This window comes from Bubalus kerabau, chromosome 1 (assembly GCF_029407905.1).
Source record: "Bubalus kerabau isolate K-KA32 ecotype Philippines breed swamp buffalo chromosome 1, PCC_UOA_SB_1v2, whole genome shotgun sequence".
Taxonomy (NCBI): Eukaryota; Metazoa; Chordata; class Mammalia; order Artiodactyla; family Bovidae; genus Bubalus; species Bubalus kerabau.
Genome location: NC_073624.1, coordinates 185,661,018 through 185,681,740, shown reverse-complemented (window position 1 = coordinate 185,681,740; position 20,723 = coordinate 185,661,018). Strand labels below are relative to the sequence as shown.

The 20,723-nt window shown below is 52.7% G+C and overlaps 4 protein-coding genes across 7 annotated transcripts in view; 3 read left to right on the top strand and 1 right to left on the bottom strand.

The window, feature by feature from the left end:
• The window catches only part of TIMM44 (translocase of inner mitochondrial membrane 44), a 369,417-nt gene that overhangs the window by 11,250 nt on the left and 337,444 nt on the right, over positions 1-20,723 (top strand). The window lies entirely within an intron of this gene.
• The window catches only part of CD320 (CD320 molecule), a 92,725-nt gene that overhangs the window by 11,236 nt on the left and 60,766 nt on the right, over positions 1-20,723 (top strand). The gene's annotated exons all lie outside the window — the stretch shown is intronic.
• NDUFA7 (NADH:ubiquinone oxidoreductase subunit A7) overlaps positions 1-20,723 on the top strand; it is an 84,341-nt gene that overhangs the window by 11,243 nt on the left and 52,375 nt on the right. The window lies entirely within an intron of this gene.
• RAB11B (RAB11B, member RAS oncogene family) lies at positions 5,794-15,547 on the bottom strand. Of its 2 annotated transcripts, XM_055545869.1 has the most exons (5): positions 15,393-15,547; positions 8,760-8,955; positions 7,786-7,979; positions 7,355-7,435; positions 5,794-6,779 (listed from the first exon to the last, which is right to left on the bottom strand). In XM_055545869.1, the coding sequence occupies exons 1-5, from the start codon at positions 15,430-15,432 to the stop codon at positions 6,634-6,636; spliced, it is 657 nt and encodes a 218-aa protein (XP_055401844.1). In that variant the 5' UTR covers positions 15,433-15,547; the 3' UTR covers positions 5,794-6,633. The 2 variants fall into 2 exon arrangements, with proteins under 2 accessions (XP_055401844.1, XP_055401851.1); XM_055545876.1 differs by lacking the exon at positions 7,355-7,435.

Genomic DNA, 20,723 nt, shown 5'->3' with positions numbered 1-20,723 from the left:
ATATGGAGTGAGTGAAGTGTAAGTCGCTCAGTCGTGTCTGACTCTTTTCAATCCCATGAACTATACAGTCCATGGAATTCTCCAGGCCAGAATACTGGAGTGGGTAGCTGTTCCCTTCCCCAGGGGATCTTCCCAATCCAGGGACTGAGCCCAGGTCTCCTGCATTGCAGGCAGATTCTTTGCCAGCTGAGCCACCAGGGAAGCCTAGTAGTGTGTATATGTTAATTGCAACCTCCCAATTTATCCCTCCCCTCAACCCACCAGTCATTTTTGAAGGCTACTTGGGAACCAACTCAAAATCTTAAAAATTATGAACCTTGAAAACTGACAGGCAAATAGAGAATTAATTATTTACACTGGCTTATACCATCTGTGGGGCTTCCCAAGTGGCACTACTGGTAAAGAACCTGCCTGCCTTTGATGCCTGGGTCGGGAAGATGCCCTGGAGGAGGAAATGGTAAACCACTCCAGTATCCTTGCTGAAGAATTCCACGGACAGAGGAGCCTGGTGGGCTACTGTCCATAAGGTCACAAAGAGTCAGACACGACTGAAGCAACTTAGCACGAACACACACATACCATCTGTACCTCCAGGTAACTACATATGAAGGGAAATTTCTCTTTACATATGTATTTCAAAAGTAAATGAAGAAGAGGAAGGGGATATATGTATACTTAATAGCTTATTCACATTGTTGAAAAGAAGAAACTTTACAAACAGCATTGTAAAGGAATAAGAATTTTTCTCCAATAAGAAAAATAAATAAAAATGCAAAAGGAAATAATTTTAGAAAATAAAAGAGTAAATGAAGAAGGATAGGATTTGAAAATAAACAATAGTTATCATTTTGTAACTCTTAACAGATTATGAATCTAGGTGATGCTTCTCACCAGCTGCTACCACCATGAATGAGAAACGCACTGACATTACCTGCCACCTTGGGTTACGTACACAATATTACCTACGAAGTGTCCACTCCTAAATCCAATCAACCTCTAGATCTAACTATTCATTTACATCGTTGGAAGGACTGATGCTGAAGCTGAAGCTCCAATACTGTGGCTACCTGATGGGAAGAGTTGACTCATTGGAAAAAACCCTGATACTGGGAAAGACTGAAGGCAGGAGGAGAAGGGGGTGACAGAGGATGAGCTGGTTAGATAGCATCATTGACCCAATGGCCATGAGTGTGAGCAAACTCCAGGAGATGGTGGAGGACAGAGAAACCTGGCAAGTTGCAGTCCATGGAGTCACAAAGAGTTGGACACCACTTGCCACTGAACATTCATCTACAGGAAATTTGGGGGACAGTGGGACACATCAATGCCACCCTGTGTCCATAGAGACAGAAAGCAGATTAATGATTGCCAGAGGCTGAGGGATGGAGAGAGGAGGAGGGAGTAACTGCTTAATGGGTTCTGGGTTTCTTTTTGGAGTAGTAGAAAACTTCTGGATTAAATAGTGGTGAAGGTTGCCCAACATTTTGAATATCCTAAAAACCACCAAATGTATTTTTGAAACAGTTCTTAAGTGGTGAATTTTATGTTATGAGAATTTTGTCTAGAATTTTTAAAAAGCAAAAAGACACTGTAGGGATGCCATAAACAAGAAACTACAATACAAATGACCCATTTATTTAACAGAAAAAAAGGGGGGATATTGGGAGATTGGGATTTACATACACACAGTACTATACATAAAATAGTTAATAAGAACCTACTGTATAGCAGAGGAAACTGCTCAATACTCTGTAATGACCTATATGGGAAAAGAATGTAAAACAGGGTGGATATGTGTTGAATGTGTATAATAACTGGCTCACTTTACTGTACAGCAAAAACTAACACAATATTGTAAATCAACTGTACTCCAATAAAAGTTTTAAAAATAGGGACTTTCCTGGTGGTCCAGTACAGAGGATACAGGTTTGATCCCTGGTCCGGGAAGATCCCAGGTGCCATGGAGCAACTGAGCCTATGCGCCACAGCTACTGAGCCTGTCTGCTGCAGCTACTGAAGCCCACGCATTTAGAGCCTGGGCTTCACAACAAGAGAAAAATCAGGTTATCCCCTGATAACCACAACTAGAGAAAAATCTGTGCACAGCAACAACGACCCAGTGCAGACCAAAATAAATACATAAAATTTAAAAATTAAAAGAAAATAAAAAGTTTAAAGGCAAAAAAAAGGGGGGGTGGAAAACAGAGGGATCAGAGGGGGAGAATGTGTACATTAAAAGTGATCAAAGAGAAGTGTCAACCAATCGCAGCCAGTGGACCGTGAGTCACATAAATCATTAACAAATTATAAGACAATCAGGAAAAGCAAACACTAGCTCTTTGATAATATTTGGGAATTACTGCTCATTTCTTTAGGTGGGATGATAGTATTGAGGTGATGTTTTTAAAAGCCTGTATTTTAGATAAACACACAGAAATATTGATAGCGAGAGCATGTTGGGGATTTGCAAACAGGAGATTAGGGTGAAATTAGATGGGTTGAAGTTGGGTGGTGGGCTGATGGGGATTCATTAAACTAGTCTGTCCACTTTTATGTGTTAAATTTTTCCATAAATTAAAAAAAAAATTTGGTATGCTTCTTCCCAGCCTTTTATCTGGGCATCTTCTCCATTTATTAGGGCTTTCTGGCTTATGGTTGCTGCTGCTGCTAAGTCACTTCAGTCGTGTCCGACTCTGTGCGACCCCATAGACAGCAGCCCACCAGGCTCCCCCATCCCTGGGATTCTCCAGGCAAGAACACTGGAGTGGGTTGCCATTTCCTTCTCCAATGCGTGAAAGTGAAAAGTGAAAGTGAAGTCGCTCAGTTGTGTCCGACCCTTAGCGACCCCATGGACTGCAGCCTACCAGGCTCTTCCATCCATGGGATTTTCCAGGCAAGAGTACTGGAGTGGGGTGTCACTGCCTTCTCCTCTGGCTTATGGTAGACACTCACTAAACATTGGGTTAAGCCCTGCAGCTTAGCGGCTATAAACCCAGCTCCAAAGTTGAAATCTGCTCACTTCTTACTAATTGTGGGACCCTTGGGGTGTCACTCACTTCTGTTCCCCATCTCTAAATTGGGGCTATTAAGTTATGCCTACCTCCTAGGGCTGCTGTAAATAGTATATAAATGAGATGTTAAAGACTTATTTTTTGTGTGTGGTATCATGTTCTTTTACATATCAGTTTATTTAGGTTAACACAATTCCACAAAAAATTAAACACAAAATTACCATGTGATTCAGCAATTCCACTTCTAAATATGTGTGTGTGTATGTGTATCAGTCATTCAGTCATGTTTGATTCTTTGCAACCCCATGGACTGTACCTGCCAGGCTCCTCCGTCCCTGGGGTTTTCCAGGCAAGAATACTGGAGTGGGTCGCCATTTCCTTCTTCAGGGGATCTTCCCAACCCAGGTCTCCCACTCTGCAGATTCCTTACCATCTGAGCCACCAGGGAACTTCTCTGGGTATACATTCAAAAGAAATGAAAGCTGGAACTCAGATATTTGTACCATTGTGTTCATAGCAGCATGATCCACAAGTGCCAAAAGATGGAAGCAACCCAAGTGCCCATCCACAGAAGAATGGATGCACAAAAAATGGAATATCCATACAGCCTTAAACAGGAAGGAGAGTCTGACAGCTGCTACAATGTGGATGATGTGATGGATGTGATGCTCAGTGAAAAGAGCCTGTCACAAATGAGGATTCCACATATAGGAGGTCCCTGCTGCTGCTGCTAAGTCGCTTCAGTTGTGTCCGACTCTGTGTGACCCCATAGACAGCAGCCCACCAGGCTCCCCTGTCCCTGGGATTCTCCAGGCAAGAACACTGGAGTGGGAGGTCCGAGAGGAGTTAATTTCACAGAGACAGAAAGTTGAATGGTGGCTGGCAGGGGCTGGAGGAGGGAGAAAGAGGAGTTAGTGTTTAGTGGAGACAGGGTTTGAGTTTTGTAGGGTGAAGTTTTGGAGATGGATGGTGGTGATGGTTGGACAACAATATGATACTTAATGTCGCTGAACCATATACTTAAATGGTTAAGATGGTTTTCTTTTTTAAGATGGCATGCTTTATGATGTATGTATTTTATGGTAATTATGTGTATTTTAGCATTAAAAAAATACTTAAGAGCAGTGCCTGGCACAGAGAGAAAACACTGTGCTTATTAAATCACTGTAATCGAAACAGCATTGCAGGACTGTGACCCGCCCCAAGGGCACAGGGACACATATTCTTGTTCTCAGATATGTGCCCCAGGCCTGGGTCATCACAGAGGCTCCAGAAAGACTTAATTTTGGGGGGCTGGGGGGTGGGGACGCTGCTCGCAATGCAGGATCTTAGTTCCCTGACTGGGATTGAACCTGTGCCCCCCTGCAGTGGAAGCAAGAAATCCTAATCACTGTCCTGCCAGGGAATTCCCAGATTTCATCTTCTGACCGCCTGACACCCTTCCGGTGCCTCATCACTTTACCCGGCCCTCCTGAGCCCTCTTCACACCATCCATCCTCTACATGCCCTGCCTTGTCCAAACCCAGGGGAGTCAGCACCCCCCAGGGGCTGTGTTCACCCTGGAGTGTGCAGTCCCACAGGACCCCCAGTTCTCTCACTGGCCTTGGCCCCCTGGACCACACATCCTGACTCCACCTCCCAGGTCAGAACACCCCTGCGGCTCTGGGCTCTGAGCTCTTCCAGGAGAGACGTGTCAGGGTCTGTCCATCCTTCCTGGCAGGGCAGCCAGAGCCTGGAGGGCGTGCCACCACTCCCCCCCACCAACCCCACTCTGGTGGCTCTCCTAGGGCTCAAGGGCACAACTGGCCTCTCCCAGAGGCTGGAGCTTCTAGAACAGCTGCCAGCGCTCAGGTGATGGGTGGGGGGAGATGCGCGCGCGCGCGCACACACACACACACACACACACACACACACACACACACACAGAGTCACGTGATCAGAGTGGGGCGGGGCATTGCTCTGCCCCCTCCACAGTGAGAAGTTACCCTCAGGCCAGTCCTGCCCACACGGGCCAAGGGGAGAAGCTGGGTCCTGAGGAGACCCAGAGGAACCATCAGCACCCGACGCCCCTCCTCTGTCACGGGTGTTCCCCCAGTGGGTACTCCTCAAAGGCTGGTCTAGGATGGAGTGAGCTGGGGTGGAGCTGACATCGAGCAAGGTGACGGCTGAGGAGGAGGCCAGGTGGGTGGTAGCATGTCAGCTGCTGCTGCTACTGCTAAGTCGCTTCAGTCGTGTCCGACTCTGTGCGACCCCATAGATGGCAGCCCACCAGGCTCCCCCGTCCCTGGGATTCTCCAGGCAAGAACACTGGAGTGGGTTGCCATTTCCTTCTCCAATGCGTGAAAGTGAAGTCGCTCGCTCAGTCGTGTCCGACTCTCAGCGACCCCATGGACTGCAGCCCACCAGGCCCCTCCGTCCATGGGATTCTCCAGGCAAGAGTACTGGAGTGGGGCGCCACTGAATGTCAGCTGTGAACCGCAACCTATGGGCTGAGAACGGGGAGCAGTGGACACAGCCCACCCTTTCACACCCTCAGGTCTTAGGGCTGGCAGTCCTAGTGCCGGGGGCGTCTAACTGCCCACCCCCCAGCCTTTCCTCCCTCCCTGCCTCGGGGCGGCAGGAAGAGGGTCCACCCAACCACACCCTCACCCACCCCAGGACCACTGTGGGCTCTGCTCTGTCCTGGGCGGGGGCTGAGCCATGGCGATGGGCGCCTGCAGTGAGACCCCAGCTCAGGAGCGCCGCCTGGCAGAGAAAAAGAAGACAAAGGCGCAGCGGCAGGTTTCTGTACAGGAAGTTCGAATTATACATTTTAGTAACCGGGCGAGAGAAATGAGGCATCCGGGCAACAATGCAGGGGCCACAGGGAGAATAAGAGATCGAGAGCTAGGGTTTGGCGTAAATCTTACAAAGTGTATAAAGAATCTGTGTTTCTCTACAATAACAAAAAACCAAAGGCTACAAGAGCGGTTGTATATACAAAACACGGAGATATTGCTTCACTTGCAAACAGGTTCCTGACCAGACGGGGAGACAAGACAGAAAGGGGGGCACGGGATGGGGTGGAGGCTGGAGAGCGCGCTGCGTGCAAAAAGGAGGGGGAGGTGGGGAGAGGGTCTTCTCCCAGCATAAATCTACAGGCAGGAGCTTGAGTCGCGCACGCGCGGGAGAGGATAAAGGCGTGCGCGGTGCCGGCTGTGCATGGGCGAGCAGGAGGTTGAGAGCCAAGTGTCCGCCTGCCCAGCCCCCGGCGCCTTGCTCGTCTGGCTGAATCAGCCAGGAGTGGGGTTCGGGGTGGGAACCCGCCAGAGAGGGAGGGCGGCGATCACTCCTCCGAGGCTGCCGTGGAAAACTGGAAGAGCCTGCTGCTCATCCCCCTGGCCTCTGGCCCGCGTCTTCCTCCTACCACCCTCCCCGCCCCGCAGAGATGAGAGGCCCACTGGAACCCAAGGAGAGCAGGTGCAGCAGCCAGGGCCTCCTAGCTTTCCTTGGTCTGGTTCTTCGTGCGGAGCTTGAGGGGAGGGCGGGAGCCAGTCATAGAGGGGCGGGAGGGTGGGGGCGGGGCAGTGAGAGGGGCGGAGGGCCGGGACGTGCACGCACGCTCGGAACAGGTGCGGGGCGGTCACAGGTTCTGGCAGCACTGCAGCTTGTTGGGTTTCTGTCCGTCGGTGGTGGGCGGCACGCTGATGTCCACAACGTTGTTTCCGGGGGATTCGTCGTGCGCTGCACGGTCCGCAATCTGCTTCTGTGACACGATGCGATAGATCTCTACGGGGTGGGGGGAGGGAAGCATGGGGTGAGGCCGCAGTACTCTTCTGGATGTCACCTCCTCCAGGCAGCCCTCCGGATGCTGAGTTGGAATCCCTCCCAAAGGCTCCCACTGTGCCCTGGGCGCCCCTTAATGGGCTCCCGGAGGTTCCCCCCAATCCCCAAGGCTAGCTGTGTACCCAAGAACAGAAGGACCCACACCTGTCTGCAGATGTACCTCCCACCCAGGGCCACTCGTTCTGTAAGATCAGAGGCCTTCTTTTCCAAAGGAGAAATTTCCAGAAGCCCGTGGGCTCCGAGTCCCTGAGGCCACATGCCTCCCGCCGACCCTGCAGGCTGTTCTCTAGTGAAGCTACCCAGGGCCCACCTGCAGGAGGGTCCCTGTGTTCTGAGTGACAGTATGGGTGGGACCTGGCCTCATGCTGTGGAGCAGGTCCTGTCTGTCCCCATGTCCAGACTGAACAGTGATTTTCATAAAGGAAGGTTTGGGGGCTGTGCTCTGGAGCATGTGACCTGGGTGGCTGGGGCCCTGCTCATGCCCACCCTCTGAGACCCCAGCTTGGCCCTGTGACCACCTGTGAGGATGTTCTTAAACGCTTCCTCCACGTTGGTGGAATCCAGGGCTGAGGTCTCAATGAAGGACAAGTTGTTCTTTTCTGGAAGAGAGGATATGGCCCAGGTGAGTCAGCTGGGGGGGTGGGGTGGGGGGCACCCCTACCCTCTCCTGGGGACCCTGCCTGCCTGCCCACTCACCTGGTCCAGGAGATGAAGGTCGGGGGCCAAAGGGGTAGGACTGGATACTTACTCTAGGGGAGGGGAAACTGGCTCTGTGGCCACAGGCATGGAAGACGCACCCACTGTGGGCCAGCTGCCTTGCCTGCCTTCCAGATGCTTCTCTGACACCTCAGTCAGAGTCCCCCACCTCGAGGCCCCGGCCAGAGCAGATGACCCAGAGTGACCCCCTAGCTGCCCTCTGGCCACCCCTTCAGGTCTGGTGGGCACTCACCTGCGAAGGCGCGGGCCTCGTCCGTGGGCACAGCCCGCAGGTGGCGCAGGTCGCTCTTGTTGCCCACCAGCATGATGACGATGTTGCTGTCAGCGTGGTCCCGCAGCTCCTTCAGCCAGCGCTCCACGTTCTCATACGTCAGGTGCTTGGCAATGTCATATACCAGCAGGGCGCCCACTGCGCCACGGTAGTACCTGTGAGGATGGAGGGGTGGGGCCAGGCGTGAGCTGAGCCAGTGCCTGAGGGGGCATCCCAGGCTCCATGGGCAGCAGCTCCTTGGCCTGAGGGGTGACCAACGTGGCCTCGAGAGAGAAGTGCGTGTCCTGAGGCCCCAGCTCCACCCCCCAGATTCAGCTCAGGAATGGGGAGGCCTGAGGAGGGAGTTGGGAGTCTGGGGTCAGAAGACACTCCTTGGGTCAACCACTAAAAGGAGAAGACCACCACAGAGGGAAATGCCCTGTGTGGCCTAATGCCCGCTGTGGCCTGGCCTGTCCGGGGCACCAAGCAGATGGATGGACAGGCATTCAGTCCGAGAGATGAAGGAGCGGAGGAGGGGACCTGGCCTCAGTGAAAGAAATCCAGGAGGCAGCAAGTGGCTGATGGAAGTTGAAAGGGTCAGGGAAGAGGCAGCCTGTGGGGTCATGATGGCTACTGGGAGGCCAGGATGGAGTGGGACATGGTGAGCACTGGTGGGGGGCTGGGTGGGCTGAGCAGACAGGATGGGGCGCAGACCAAGACTGACGATGACAGCCCTCACCATGCAGCCAGTGCCCAGAGGCACAGCAATACCTCAACAGGACCCAGGGGTCAGAGGGGCTGTGGGGCGTGCCCACCTGGGGGTCACAGCATGGCCAAGACTGGGCACCAGCCTTCTAGCGGGTCCACAGCTCCCAGGGATCTTGTCCCTCCACCCTGGGCCTCCTGCTCTCGGGGTTGTGTTCACGATCCCCCTCTCCCCTGGCCCCGCTGCTCACGCCGAGGTGATGGCGCGGTAGCGCTCCTGGCCAGCAGTGTCCCAGATCTGCGCCTTGATGGTCTTGCCGTCCACCTGGATGCTGCGGGTGGCGAATTCCACACCGATGGTGCTCTTGCTCTCCAGGTTGAACTCGTTGCGGGTGAAGCGGGACAGCAGGTTGCTCTTCCCCACGCCCGAGTCCCCGATAAGCACCACTGGGGGGAGGGGTGGGGAGGGGCACGAGTGAGGCTCCCCGGGCCAGAAGCGGGCAGTGCCCCAGAGCCAAGACCCCACATGCCGCCCACATCCACCCACAGGGCCTTCACAGCGGAGCCCAGGGTGCTGCAGACGCATGACAAGAGTCAGACGGAGCGGAGTCAGTACTGTCCTGGGCCCCTAGCATGAGGTACGACACGAATAGGGTCCTTCAGAGCAGGGCTGCCCCAGATGGGACCCAGGCACTGGGCAGAAGGCAGCCTGGGGAGTCACAAACCTCGACCGTCCCAAACTTCCCTGGTGACCTGGGAAGTCAGGGCATGCCTGAGAAAGCCTCAGGACTGGGTGACCTTCCGCAGGTCACTTAACCTCTCTGGGCTGCCTTTTCCACAGGAAGACAGTGACGGGAGCACCTTAGGGAGGGGGTCATGGGAATGCCTGGGATCGGAACTCAGCCAACACCTGGTACACTAGGGCAGGTTTGCGGGGCAGGTGGGGGGGGTGGTGTCAGATCATCCTGCAGGCACGCCGGAACAAGAGCCTGCCTGAGCCGTGAACGCAGAACAGGGCAGAAAATGGGCGAGTCTCTCTCCACTCTTCCCTTTATCATGCTGCCTGTCCCCACCTGTGTAAGCCCTGCCTCTGGGGGCCCAGCCGCTCCAGGCTCTGGGCTGGAAAGGCCAGGAGGGGCTGTCTTCAGGCCCAGAACACAGTCCCGGGGACTCGTGTCCGTGTGTGCACGGTGTGTGCGCAGTGCAGAAGAAACAGCGTCTCTTTCTAGATGCTCCAGTTGGAAACCCCAGGGACGCCCAAGCGTTGTCTTAGGCTCTGGCACCCCAGGGCCTGCGGACATGGTCGGTCGCTCAAAGCCCCAGCGAAGTTTTTCCTTGATGAGAAATTCTATGTGTGCGCGCCCAGATTCCTGCTGCTTCTTACAGCTTCGCTGCTCCCTGACCCCAGACAGGAGCTTCTACGTTTATTCTCAGCGTCGACGAACAGGCTGTTTTCCTCTAGGCCGCCAGAGGGCGCCTGTGAGCACCCTGAGTGGGTTCCCCCGCTCCCCCACCCTCTCATAGGGCTCCCACCTCCAAAGTCCGGAGCCCACAGGGCCCTGCATGACCTGCCCCGTCCCCTCCCTGCCCTCACCTCCCCTCTTTTTCCCCCCTCACTCACTCTGTTCCAGACATGTGGGCCTCCTCGCGACACTACCCTTTACCTGGAAGTTTCTTCCCCAAGTACCCACCGGGTTCCTGCTCTCCTCTGTGTGGCCCCTCAGGTGGCACTTGATCAAGGAGGCCAAACCCTGCCATTCTCTTAAAATGCCACTCCCCAGTCCCCTTCCCTGCCTTTCCTCCATAGCTTCCAACCCACCACACTCGCCAGCTTTCATTTAATGATTTTTTTGTCACCCTGCCTCGAGGGCAGCCATCTTGGACAGTCTGGTTTGCTGTCGTATCCTCAGGACCTGGCGCGGTGCGGCACACAGGACACACATGATTAATACCTATTGGATGAACGAATGCCAAAGGAGCTGGCGGAGCTTCCCAGGCCCACCTCTCCCCCACTGGGAGATGCCCAGGTCACCATCCTCGGGCTCTAAGTAAGGAGGGGTAGGCCAGGCAGCTCCCAGGATTCAGTACACTCTCTGGACTGGCTGCCTTAGAGCCAAGAATAACAAAAACAAGAAGAATGTTCTGTGCTGAGAAAGCTCTTGATGTGCCATCACCTCACATATACATCACATGACCCATTTTACAGATGAGCCACTTGCGTGGGACCATCCAGTTAAGAGTGGTTCAGCAGGATGTGAACCCAGGATTCCTAAGTACAGGGCTGAGCTCAGGGGTCTGGGTTTAGCCTCCTCTCCCACCATCTGGGGTATCCTGACCCCCTACAGTAGCTGGCAAACTCCTATTCATCCTTCAAAACCCCTGGGTTCAGGCACTCCTCTCCTCTCAAACTACCACGTGGCCAAGCCATTGATGACAATGCCAATGTCGTCTCCTGACACCATGGGCACCAGACACAAGAATGCCAAGTTGACTTCAGAGAATGGTGGAAAGAGGTCAGTGAACATGGGCCTGAGGGCCAAGGACTCCCAGCATGCCAGTGGGGCCACGGCTGGACTGACTGTGGGCCCACCGTCCACACCCCCAACCCCGACCTCCTTCCCATGGTGGTGGCATGAATCTGGCCAAAGCCAAGAAGATTTGCACACAGGTCTCATGTCCTCAGGAACAGAACAGGAAATCAGGAGGAAGAGGGTCCCTTTGGGCCTGGCCCTGTATTCCCCCTACCCTCTCACGGTCTTCCCAGCCCTGTCCATCTGTCCAGCCTGGGGGTCCCATTCACCACATGGGGTCTGCTCTGGCCCAGCCAACAATCTCTTGAGTCCCACAGGCCAGGCCCAGCCCTAAGGGCTTTGTTATGGAGTTCGCAAGGCCACCCCAGGCACAGATGCTCACATGATCATGTATAGTTGGGGATGCTTAACTCAGAGTGACCAAGTCCCCTGGCCCAAGGTCACACCATGAGAACAGTGGAGCCCAGAGCCACACAAGGGCCACCAGCCACAGCCCAGACAAATGGCCCACAAGGCAGGGCTGCCCCCTAGGTCCCTGGCACGCTGTGCCCAGTGCAGAACTGGCTGGTGAGGCAGTGGCCAGGCCAGTCCTGTGTGCAGGCTGTGGAATGAGGATGCCATTGTCCAAAGTACAAGTCATCTGTTGTCTCAGGGAAAGAAAGAGCCCTTGAGGACATGGCCCCCAGCATTTCCCCAGAAGTTGGTGGCATCACTGGCCAGGACACAGTCCCCCAGGGCACACCACTTGGCTGGCCAAGCAGGCAAGCCCCGCTGGCAAAAACAAAGAGCTGGCACCTCTTGGAAACCCTTGGTCCCCTGCCCTGCCCCAGGACAGTGCAGCACATCTAGAGTCCAGCCTCTGACACTCAGGCCACTGAGTGGCCATCAGAGGCACTGCACCCCCCCACTCCAGGCTGATCAGGGGTCACAGATGCTCCCACTGTGGACCTCACCACCTGGTCCATCAGAGGAGAGGTCAAGGGAACCCCTGGGGAATTGACGGGCAGGCTGGGGAAATGGCCCTTGGCTGAAAAGGATAAAATGTTAGCAGGATAAAAGTGAGGATCTATAATTAGATACAAATAAATAAACTCACTTCTGGGGGTGCGAGGGATGAGCCCAGTGGAAAAGGAGAAGCATGTGGGAAAACCCCCAGGGGGACCTGTTGGCCTTGACCGGGAGGACAGGGGAGCCAACCTGTGATGTGGCTGTCAGAAAAGCACATTGGTGCCGGGAGGGCTGGGCAGAGGGCAGCCAGTGTCCTGAGTGAGCGGTGTGGCCCCTCCATGCCCAGGGCAGGGCCAGGGAAAGGTAACTGAAGCCTGGGGGAGGCTGGGCACAGGATGGGGGATGGGAAGATCACAAACCCCTCCACTCCAGAAGGGCTCCCCCGACCAGGCGGCAGGGCGGGGGAGCTGTGTGGTGAGAAAGTGGATCCTTGTCAACCCTTCCAGCACAGCTGTGTCTGGACACCTCTCTACTGCCCAGGCCTGACCCTCTGCAGGCCATGGGGTCACAGGAGGGCCTGTGGGGGGGCAGCTTATTCACGTTTCTGTCTACTTGCCATATTTATGGCCAGTGATGCGATAGTGGCAGCTCGCTGCCTGCTGTCTGCCTTCCTTCTTTATTTCCCAGAGTCAGAATTTCCTTTTCCTATTTAACTGAGTGGATTTAGAGACAAATATTAAAAGATAATTGGTGGGGGGGAGGGGAGGGTTCTTCCCTGGTGGCTCAGTGGTAAAGAATTGCCTGCCAATGCAGGAGACACAGGTTCAACCCCTGGTCCGGGATGATCCCTCGTGCCACAGGGCAGCTAAGCCTGTGTGCCACAATTATTGAGCCTGGGAGCCGATACTACTGAAGCACGCATGCCCCAGTGACTATGCTCTGCAACAAGAAAAGCCATTGCAATGAGAAGCCGACACCACCACACAGAAACTAGCCCCCGCTTGCCGCAACGAGAGAAAAGTCCGCACAGCAACAAAGACTTAGCACAGCCAAAAATAAATAATAGAGGGTCAAAAAATAATAGAGAGGTCCTCTGACAAGGCATTAAGTGTGAAGGTGAGGTCTCAGATGACCAGACTGCGAACTGCTGACCTTGTGGGTTAGACTGTCACTTCTGACCCGGCTCGAGGTCAGCAGGGCACCTGCTGGAGCGCAGGGGGAGAGGGCAGTGGGGCAGGTGGGCATTGCCCCCTGGGGCCAGTTGTCCCTGAAGTATTTCCAGAAAGAGGACTCAGGAGATGGGTCCTGGGAAGCACACAGCCCAGTTCCAGTGCCCCTGACCCAGTAACTGTTCTTCTGGGAACAGACTTCAAGGAAATAAACCAAAGGACAAAAGATGACTCGTGCAAACACTTGGAGCTGGATTATTTACAACAGCAAACAGTTGTGTTCCGAGTGGGCCTGGAATTAGCTCTCAAGGGTGGCCAATGTCAGCTGGGGAGCCCAGCTCAGCGGCACAGGACCTGACCAAAGCCTAGGTTCGCACAGAAGGCTCTGGAAAGTCAGTGACCCCTAAACCAGCCCTGCAAATAACAAGTGAGGAAGGACCACAGAAACACTGGAAGGGGGAATTTCCCTGGTGATCGATCCAGTGGCTAAGACTCCATGCTCTCAATGCAAGGGGGCCAGGGTTCGATCCTTGGTCAGGGTACTAGATCCCACATGCCGCAACTAAGTCCCAATGCAGCTAGATAAATAAATATTTATAAAAGAAAAGAGACTCTGGGAGAAACGCCCCCTGCCCAGGCCTGCCCAGCAGTAACACATGCAGGTGGGGGCCAGTCAGCACCTGGGGAGCAGCCCCCTGGAGTAGGCTGGGTAGACATAGGCACCATGTGCTGCAGGACTGGCATCCAGGCCACCTGTCACCCACCCTCAAAGCCCTGACAGAGTGTCCATTCTCGCCTCTAATGTGAGACCCCCGTAGGGCTCAGTCAGCACCTGAGCCAGATGCCTGCTGACCACACAGCCTCACCTCCTGGCAACTTATGAGCTTGCAAGCAGCTCCTGGAGCCCACAATGTTGTGTGACAGAGTGGCACAGGGACTCCCTCTGCCCAGAAACCATTCACCACTGGAGATCCCACTTTCTACATCCCCAAGGTCCCCAGAACCCCAGACTCAACCAGGGATGATACCACAGATACATAGTGACGGGCACACTACATTCCCAGCCATGGCCAAGCTCCCCGCAATGAGGCAAAGATGCCAAAGGCTGGCATGGGAGGTAGCATGGCAAGGGTGCCCCGAGTGGGCCTGGAGTTAGCTCTCAAGGGTGGCTAATGTGGGCCGGGGAACACAGCTCAGTGGCACAGGACCTGGCCAAAGCCTAGGTTGGCACAGAAGGCTCTGGAAAGTCAGTGACCCCTAAGCCAGCCCAGCAATGGCTGCCTGACCTGCCCAAGTCTTACTTGAGGCTCCTAGAGCCCTCTGCTCCCTGGCCAAGGAAGATCCTTTGGTAGGTTTGAGGAGGAGGTCTGACAAGCCCACTCAGATCTGACAACCCCAGGTACACTGCTTAAGTGGTCTGGGTTCAAATCCTGCTCCACCACGTAAACTGTGCCCGTTTCCAGGTTCGTAAAGAGAAAGACTGGATAATACAATACCGACCTCACTGTGCGAGGGCTTCAATGAATTCACGTGTGTAAAGTGCTTAGAAAAGTGCAGGTACTTGGAGAGCGCTCTTAAAAGAGTTCTAAGAGTTAACCATCAGGTCTGGGTTTAGCACACACAGTCCCTGACTTCCCCCCCCACTCCAGGTGCCCCTCAACGCATTTCCGACTCCACTTCCCAATCCAGGGTCCACTGCCCATTCCCCCACACCACACCTTGACCCCCATTGTTCGCCCCTACCTTCCCGGGCACCCTACAGATGCACTGCCACTAATCAAAACAGGCCCCTCCCACTCGGTGAGAGCACCGCCCCCATTCGCCCAGCCCATTTCTTGGACACGCCCACCACACACTAGCACCGCCTCTAACGGCCCCGCCCCCATCACGAAGGGAGCTTTCCACCCAGCCCGGCCCGCCAAATGCTGGGGCGGCCCCGCCCCTCTGAGGGCCCCGCCCCTAACGGCCTCTCCCACTGCCCGGGGCCCCACCCCCTCTGGGCCCTGGCCCCGCCTCGGCGCATCCCGGGCCCCCAAGCCTCTCTGAGCAGCCGGCCTCGCATGGCCGCGCACCCTGGCCCGAACTTGACCAAGACCGGCCTTCACTGGCCTTTCCCGGCTGCCCGGCCTGCTGGGCCCCAAGCTCCGGGCTCCGGCCTAGGCCCAGAGGCCTGAAGCGCAGCCTCGGCTCCTGCCTGCCACCGCCCGCTTGCCCGTCTGTGCCCCACCGACCGCACCTTTGAATAGGTAGTCGTACTCGTCGTCCCGGGTCCCCATTGTCCTGGCGCTTCCGGCGGGATCGGCGACTCCGCAGCCCCACCACAAACACCCGACGGGGGCGGAGCCGGCGCCGCGCAGAGCGGCGGCCGAATGGCCAATCAGCGGTGGGTGATGTAGCGACCGGCACCCAGGGCAGCCAATAAGAGACGGAAGCAGAGCCTCTGGGGTGGGCGCCTCCGGAGACCCACCTTCTTCGCCCTCGGTCTCCTGGAGAAAGGCGGAAGGAATGCGGACCTTTCCGGAGTGACAGCCTCACCAGCCTATCAGAAGCGAGTTCTGGAAGGCGGGGCGGAAGACTGGAAGAATGGAACGGATTGACGGGGCGATTAGCCAATGAGAGGCTTGATTCAGATAGTACCGGGCCACCAGATGACCTGTCCGGGAAGGGAAATAGGGCTACGTCCAGGTAGTGTTACGCTATTTAACGTCCCGATGACGTCATAAGTCAATGCGCGCTGCTCTGCGGTACGCCTACTCCCACCCTCGCTGCCCCAGTAAATGACAGCTCCTGGCGGGCATCTGTGTGTGGACCTTTTTTTCTTAGAGGTCCCCTTCTTTCTGGGTTGCAGTTTCCACCCCTACAGCGGCCTCAGTTTCCTCACTCGGTATAATAGGGAAGAAATCTTAGGGAATCTTGGAGTATAACTAGATCATTGATCTAAACAGATCTAATCTACCACCCACCGTCAGTCATTGAGTCTTTGTTTAACAAATATTTATAAATCCTTACTGGATGTCAGAATCCCTCTGCCAAGCAAGAGACGCAGGTTTGATTGTGGAGAAGGAAATGGCAACCCACTTTAGTATTCTTGCCTGAAGAATCCCGTGAACCGAAGAGCCTGGTGGGCTGCATCCATAGGGTTGCAAAGAGTCGGACACAACTGAGCGACTAAACAACATCTAGCATGTCAGACACTCTCCCCTTCTCTGTCTCTTTATCTTGCTTTATTCCACATCTCTTCTGCCTTAAGGAGGATTTATTTATCTTCCCTTGACATTAAAGTATATTTCCCTCTCAATCCTGTTAATAAACAAAATTCAACTGAGTAAATGTGAAGATCTTGTTGCCCTTATTAAAAGATTCATGAATCAAGCAGCATCTCATCTGTCAAGCAGAGATAATTCCCAGTTATTGTTGTTCAGTAACTCAGTTGTGTCCAACTCTTTGCGACCCCATGGGCTGCAGCACCCCATGCTTCCCTGTCCTTCACCATCTCCCAGGGTTTGCTCAAAACCATGTCCATTGAGTCAATGATGCCATCCAACCATCGCATCCTCTGTCACCCTCTTCTCCTGCCTTCAATCTTTCCCTGCATCAGTGTCTTTTTCAATGAGCTGACTCTTTGAATCAGGTGGCCAAAGTATTGGAGCTTCAGCTTCAGCATCAGTCCTTCCAATCAACCTTCCATTGAGGGTTGCTTTCCTTTAGGATTGTACAAAATGGAAGACTTTTATAGAAAAGAGGGTGGAACAAAGAAGTCATGCACAACAGAAAAATGAAAGCCTTCAGATGAGGCCAGCTTTCAATTGGCTGAGTTGTGGTGTTTCCATTGGCTGGACAGGAAGAAAGTCCTTTTCTCCCACTTTAGTGAAGTAGTAGCAGTTTCTGTTTGGGAGCGTAAGGTGCCTCTCTTCTGGTTGGGGTCTATAACTGATGTCCTCCTTGTTTGGGGTAATCGAAGAGTGGCAGGTCATAAGAGCTCCCTCTGCAAGCCTTTTTAACTCCTTTTTCTTTTTTTAATTTGCCTGCGCTGGGTCTTAGTTGCCGCATGCAGGATCTTTTAGTTGAGTCATGGAGGCTCTTAGTTGCAGCATGTGGAACCTAGTTTTCCTGACCAGGGATCGAGTCAGGGCCCCCTGCATTGGGAGTGTGGGATCTTAACCACTGCATCACGAGGGAAGTCCCTCTGATGCCAATTTTAGTTGAGGTTTCCTGTTTTTAATTTTCACAAATACATTAACATATTTAGTTTCTGTCCCCCACCAACAGAGCATCAACCCTGTGAGGGCAGGGACTGTGTCTGTGGCCATCACTGCTTTGTCATGGCTAGTGCACAACAAATGGTTGATTAATGATAGTGTAAGTATAGGGGCTTCCCAGGTGGCACAGTGGTGAAGAATTTGCCTACAATGCAGGAGATGCAGGAGACTCGGGTTTGATCCCTGGGTCAGGAAGATGGAGGAGGAAATGGCAACCCAATCCAGTATTCTTGCCTGGAAAATTCTATAGGCGGAGGAGCCTGGTGGGCAGGCTACAGTCCATGGGGTTGCAACAAGTCAGACACAACTGAGCATGCAGGCAGCAGTGTAACCATAGAGCTCATGTGCTAATTATAGTAATTATTATAATTGCCTCCTGGGCCTCCTCCTTGGGATGTTCACCAGGCATCCCAAACACAAATTTGACCTCTTTTCCCATATTCTCTCCTCCTCCTGTGACTCCATCCCCCCACTCCCATCATCAAAGCCAGAGATTGTGGACTCCTCTCTTTTTCTCATCCTTTATTCCCCTGCCCCTCTCTCCCATCCCCTCCCTCAATTGCCTTACTCTGCCTCTCCTCCCTCCTAAATTTCTGACCACTTGGCACCCTCTCCTCTGCTGCTGCCCCTGTCCCAGCCCTGTCATCACTTCCTGGACCTGTGTAGTTTCCTGCTCCCAAAATTCCCTGCTCTGTGCTCACCTCACACAGTCTGTTCTTCACATAGGAGTCAGAGTCTTTCTTTCTTCCTTTCTTTTCAATTTGAAGTATAGTTGATTTACAATGGGATTCCCTGGTGACTCAGATGGTAAAGAATCCACCTGCAATGCCGGAGACCTGGGTTTGATCCCTGGGTCTGATCCCTGGGTCAAGAAGATCCCCTGGAGAAGAAAATGGCAATCCACTCCTGTATTCTTGCCTGGGAAATCCCATGGACAGAGGAGACTGATGGACTACAGTTCATGGTGTTGCAGAGTCCAGACATGATCGAACCGACTAACACTTTCACTTTCACTTGATTTACAAGTATATAAATCACTTGATTTATATACTTTCAGGTATATAGCAAAGTGATTCATGTAAATATATATGAGTATATATTCATATAAATATATATATCTCAGATTATTTTCCATTATAGGCTATTGCAAAATATTGAATATTGTTCCCTGTAGTGTACAATAGGCCCTTGTTGGTTACCTGTTTTATGTTTAGTAGTGTGTATATTGGAGCAGGAAATGGCAACCCACTCCAGTGTTCTTGCCTGGAGAATCCCAGGGATGGAGGAGCCTGGTGGGCTGCCGTCTATGGGGTCGCACAGAGTCGGACACGACTGACGCAACTTAGCAACAGTGGCGGCAGCAGCAGTGTGTATATGGGGCTTCTTTGGTGGCACTAGTGGTAAAGAACCTGCCTGCCCATGCCGGAGATGCAAGAGACATAGGCTTGATCCCTGCGTTTGGTTCGTGGGTCGGAGAGTCGGACACGAACTGAAGCAGCTTAACACGTGCACACACATACTGAGAAAGTCGTACCTTTTTTTTCAGTTCTTTTTTTTAAAGTTAATTCTTTATTGAAGTATAGTTGATTTACAATGTTGTGTTAATTTCAGGTGTATAGTAGAGTGATTCATATATATATAATATATTTTCAATTATATATGGAGATATATTTTTCAGAAATTTAAAAATATTTATTTTTATTTATTTGGTTGTGCCAGGTCTTAGTTGTGGTAGGAGTGACCTTCAGTCTTTATTGCAGCATCTTTAGCTGTGGCATGTGGGATCTAGTTCCCCGACCAGGGATTGAACCCAAGCCCAGAACACTGAGAGCTCAGAGTCTATTTAATTTTGGCCGATCCATGAACCTTGCGGGATCTTAGTTCCCCGAAACCAGAAATTTAATCCGCACCCTCGGCAGTGAAAGCACAGACTCCTAACCGCTGGACGGTCAGGAAAGTCCCTCTAACTGGAATTTGAAAGCATCGGCATTGTTTTTTCACTGAATTTAGTTTTCCTAACCTATTTATAGCAAGTGATATGGGTTTTCCACACGCTGTAGAGATATGCCTCTACTTTTTAAAAAACTGGGTCAATAGGTCCCTGTATGCCTAAGAGTGTGTCGTCTGGCTTAATTATTAACAACACACCCCCCTTTCACTCTCAACAGTGTCTCCATTTGGACCATCAATTATAAGAGTGTCTCTGTTTGGACCCTTATCTGTAATGGGAATACACGCATGGTGCTGAGACAAGTCTTTTAAAAATTTATTTTTATTCATTTGGCCAAGCCAGGTCTTAGTTGCGGCAATGGGGATCTCTGATCTTTGCTGTGGCATATGGGGTCTTTTGTTGTGGCATGTGAGATGTAGCTCCCTGACCGGGGTGGAACCTGTGTCCCCTGCATTGGGAGCATGGAGTCTTAGCCACTGGACTGCCAGGTAAGTCCCCAGATGGGGATCTTTCTGTTGACTAGCGTGTCCCAAGCACTTGGGACAGGGCTTGGCCTTTAGTAGGTGCTTAAGAAATATTAGTTGAATTTATATGTGTGTGTGTGCGCGCGCCCACGCACTAAGTCACTTCAATCATGTCTGCCTCTTTTGTGACTGCATGGGCTGTAGCCTGCCAGGCTTCTCTGTCCATGGGGATTCTCCAGGCAAGAATACTGGAGTGGGTTGCCATGCTCTCCTCCAGGGGATCTTCCCAACCCAGGGATCGAAGAACCTGTGTCTCATGTCTCCTGCACTGGCAAGCGTGTTCTTTACCCCTAGTGCCACTTGTGAAGCCTATATATATATATACACACTACATACACATACACACATATATATTTTTTCTTTTTATTCACCCCTCCTCACCCCCCTATATGTATATATTTTAAAGCTAATTTAAAGGAAAACTTTTGCAGACATAGCCAAAAGTGGGAAGAGTTTACACAAAACTCTGCATTAATGTAACAGAGTAGAGAGAATTCCCTGGCAGTTCAGTGGTTAGAACTCTAGAGCTCTCACTGCCGAGGTCGTGGGTTCAATCCCTGGTAGGAGAACTAAGATCCTGCAAGTTGCAAGGCAAGAAAAAAAAAAAGTAACACAGTAGAGCTGGGTTGTGCAAGATGGTGGCCATTGGCCACTGTGGCTGCTGAGCCCTTAAATATGGTCGGTCCAAACGGAAATGTGCCGTAAATGTGAAATCTATACCGGGTTCAGAAGACTCAGTACGAGAAGCCACGTCAAGTATCTCAGTAACTTTTATATTGACCACATGTTTAAACTGCAATATTTTGGATATATCGGGTTCAATCAAGTACACT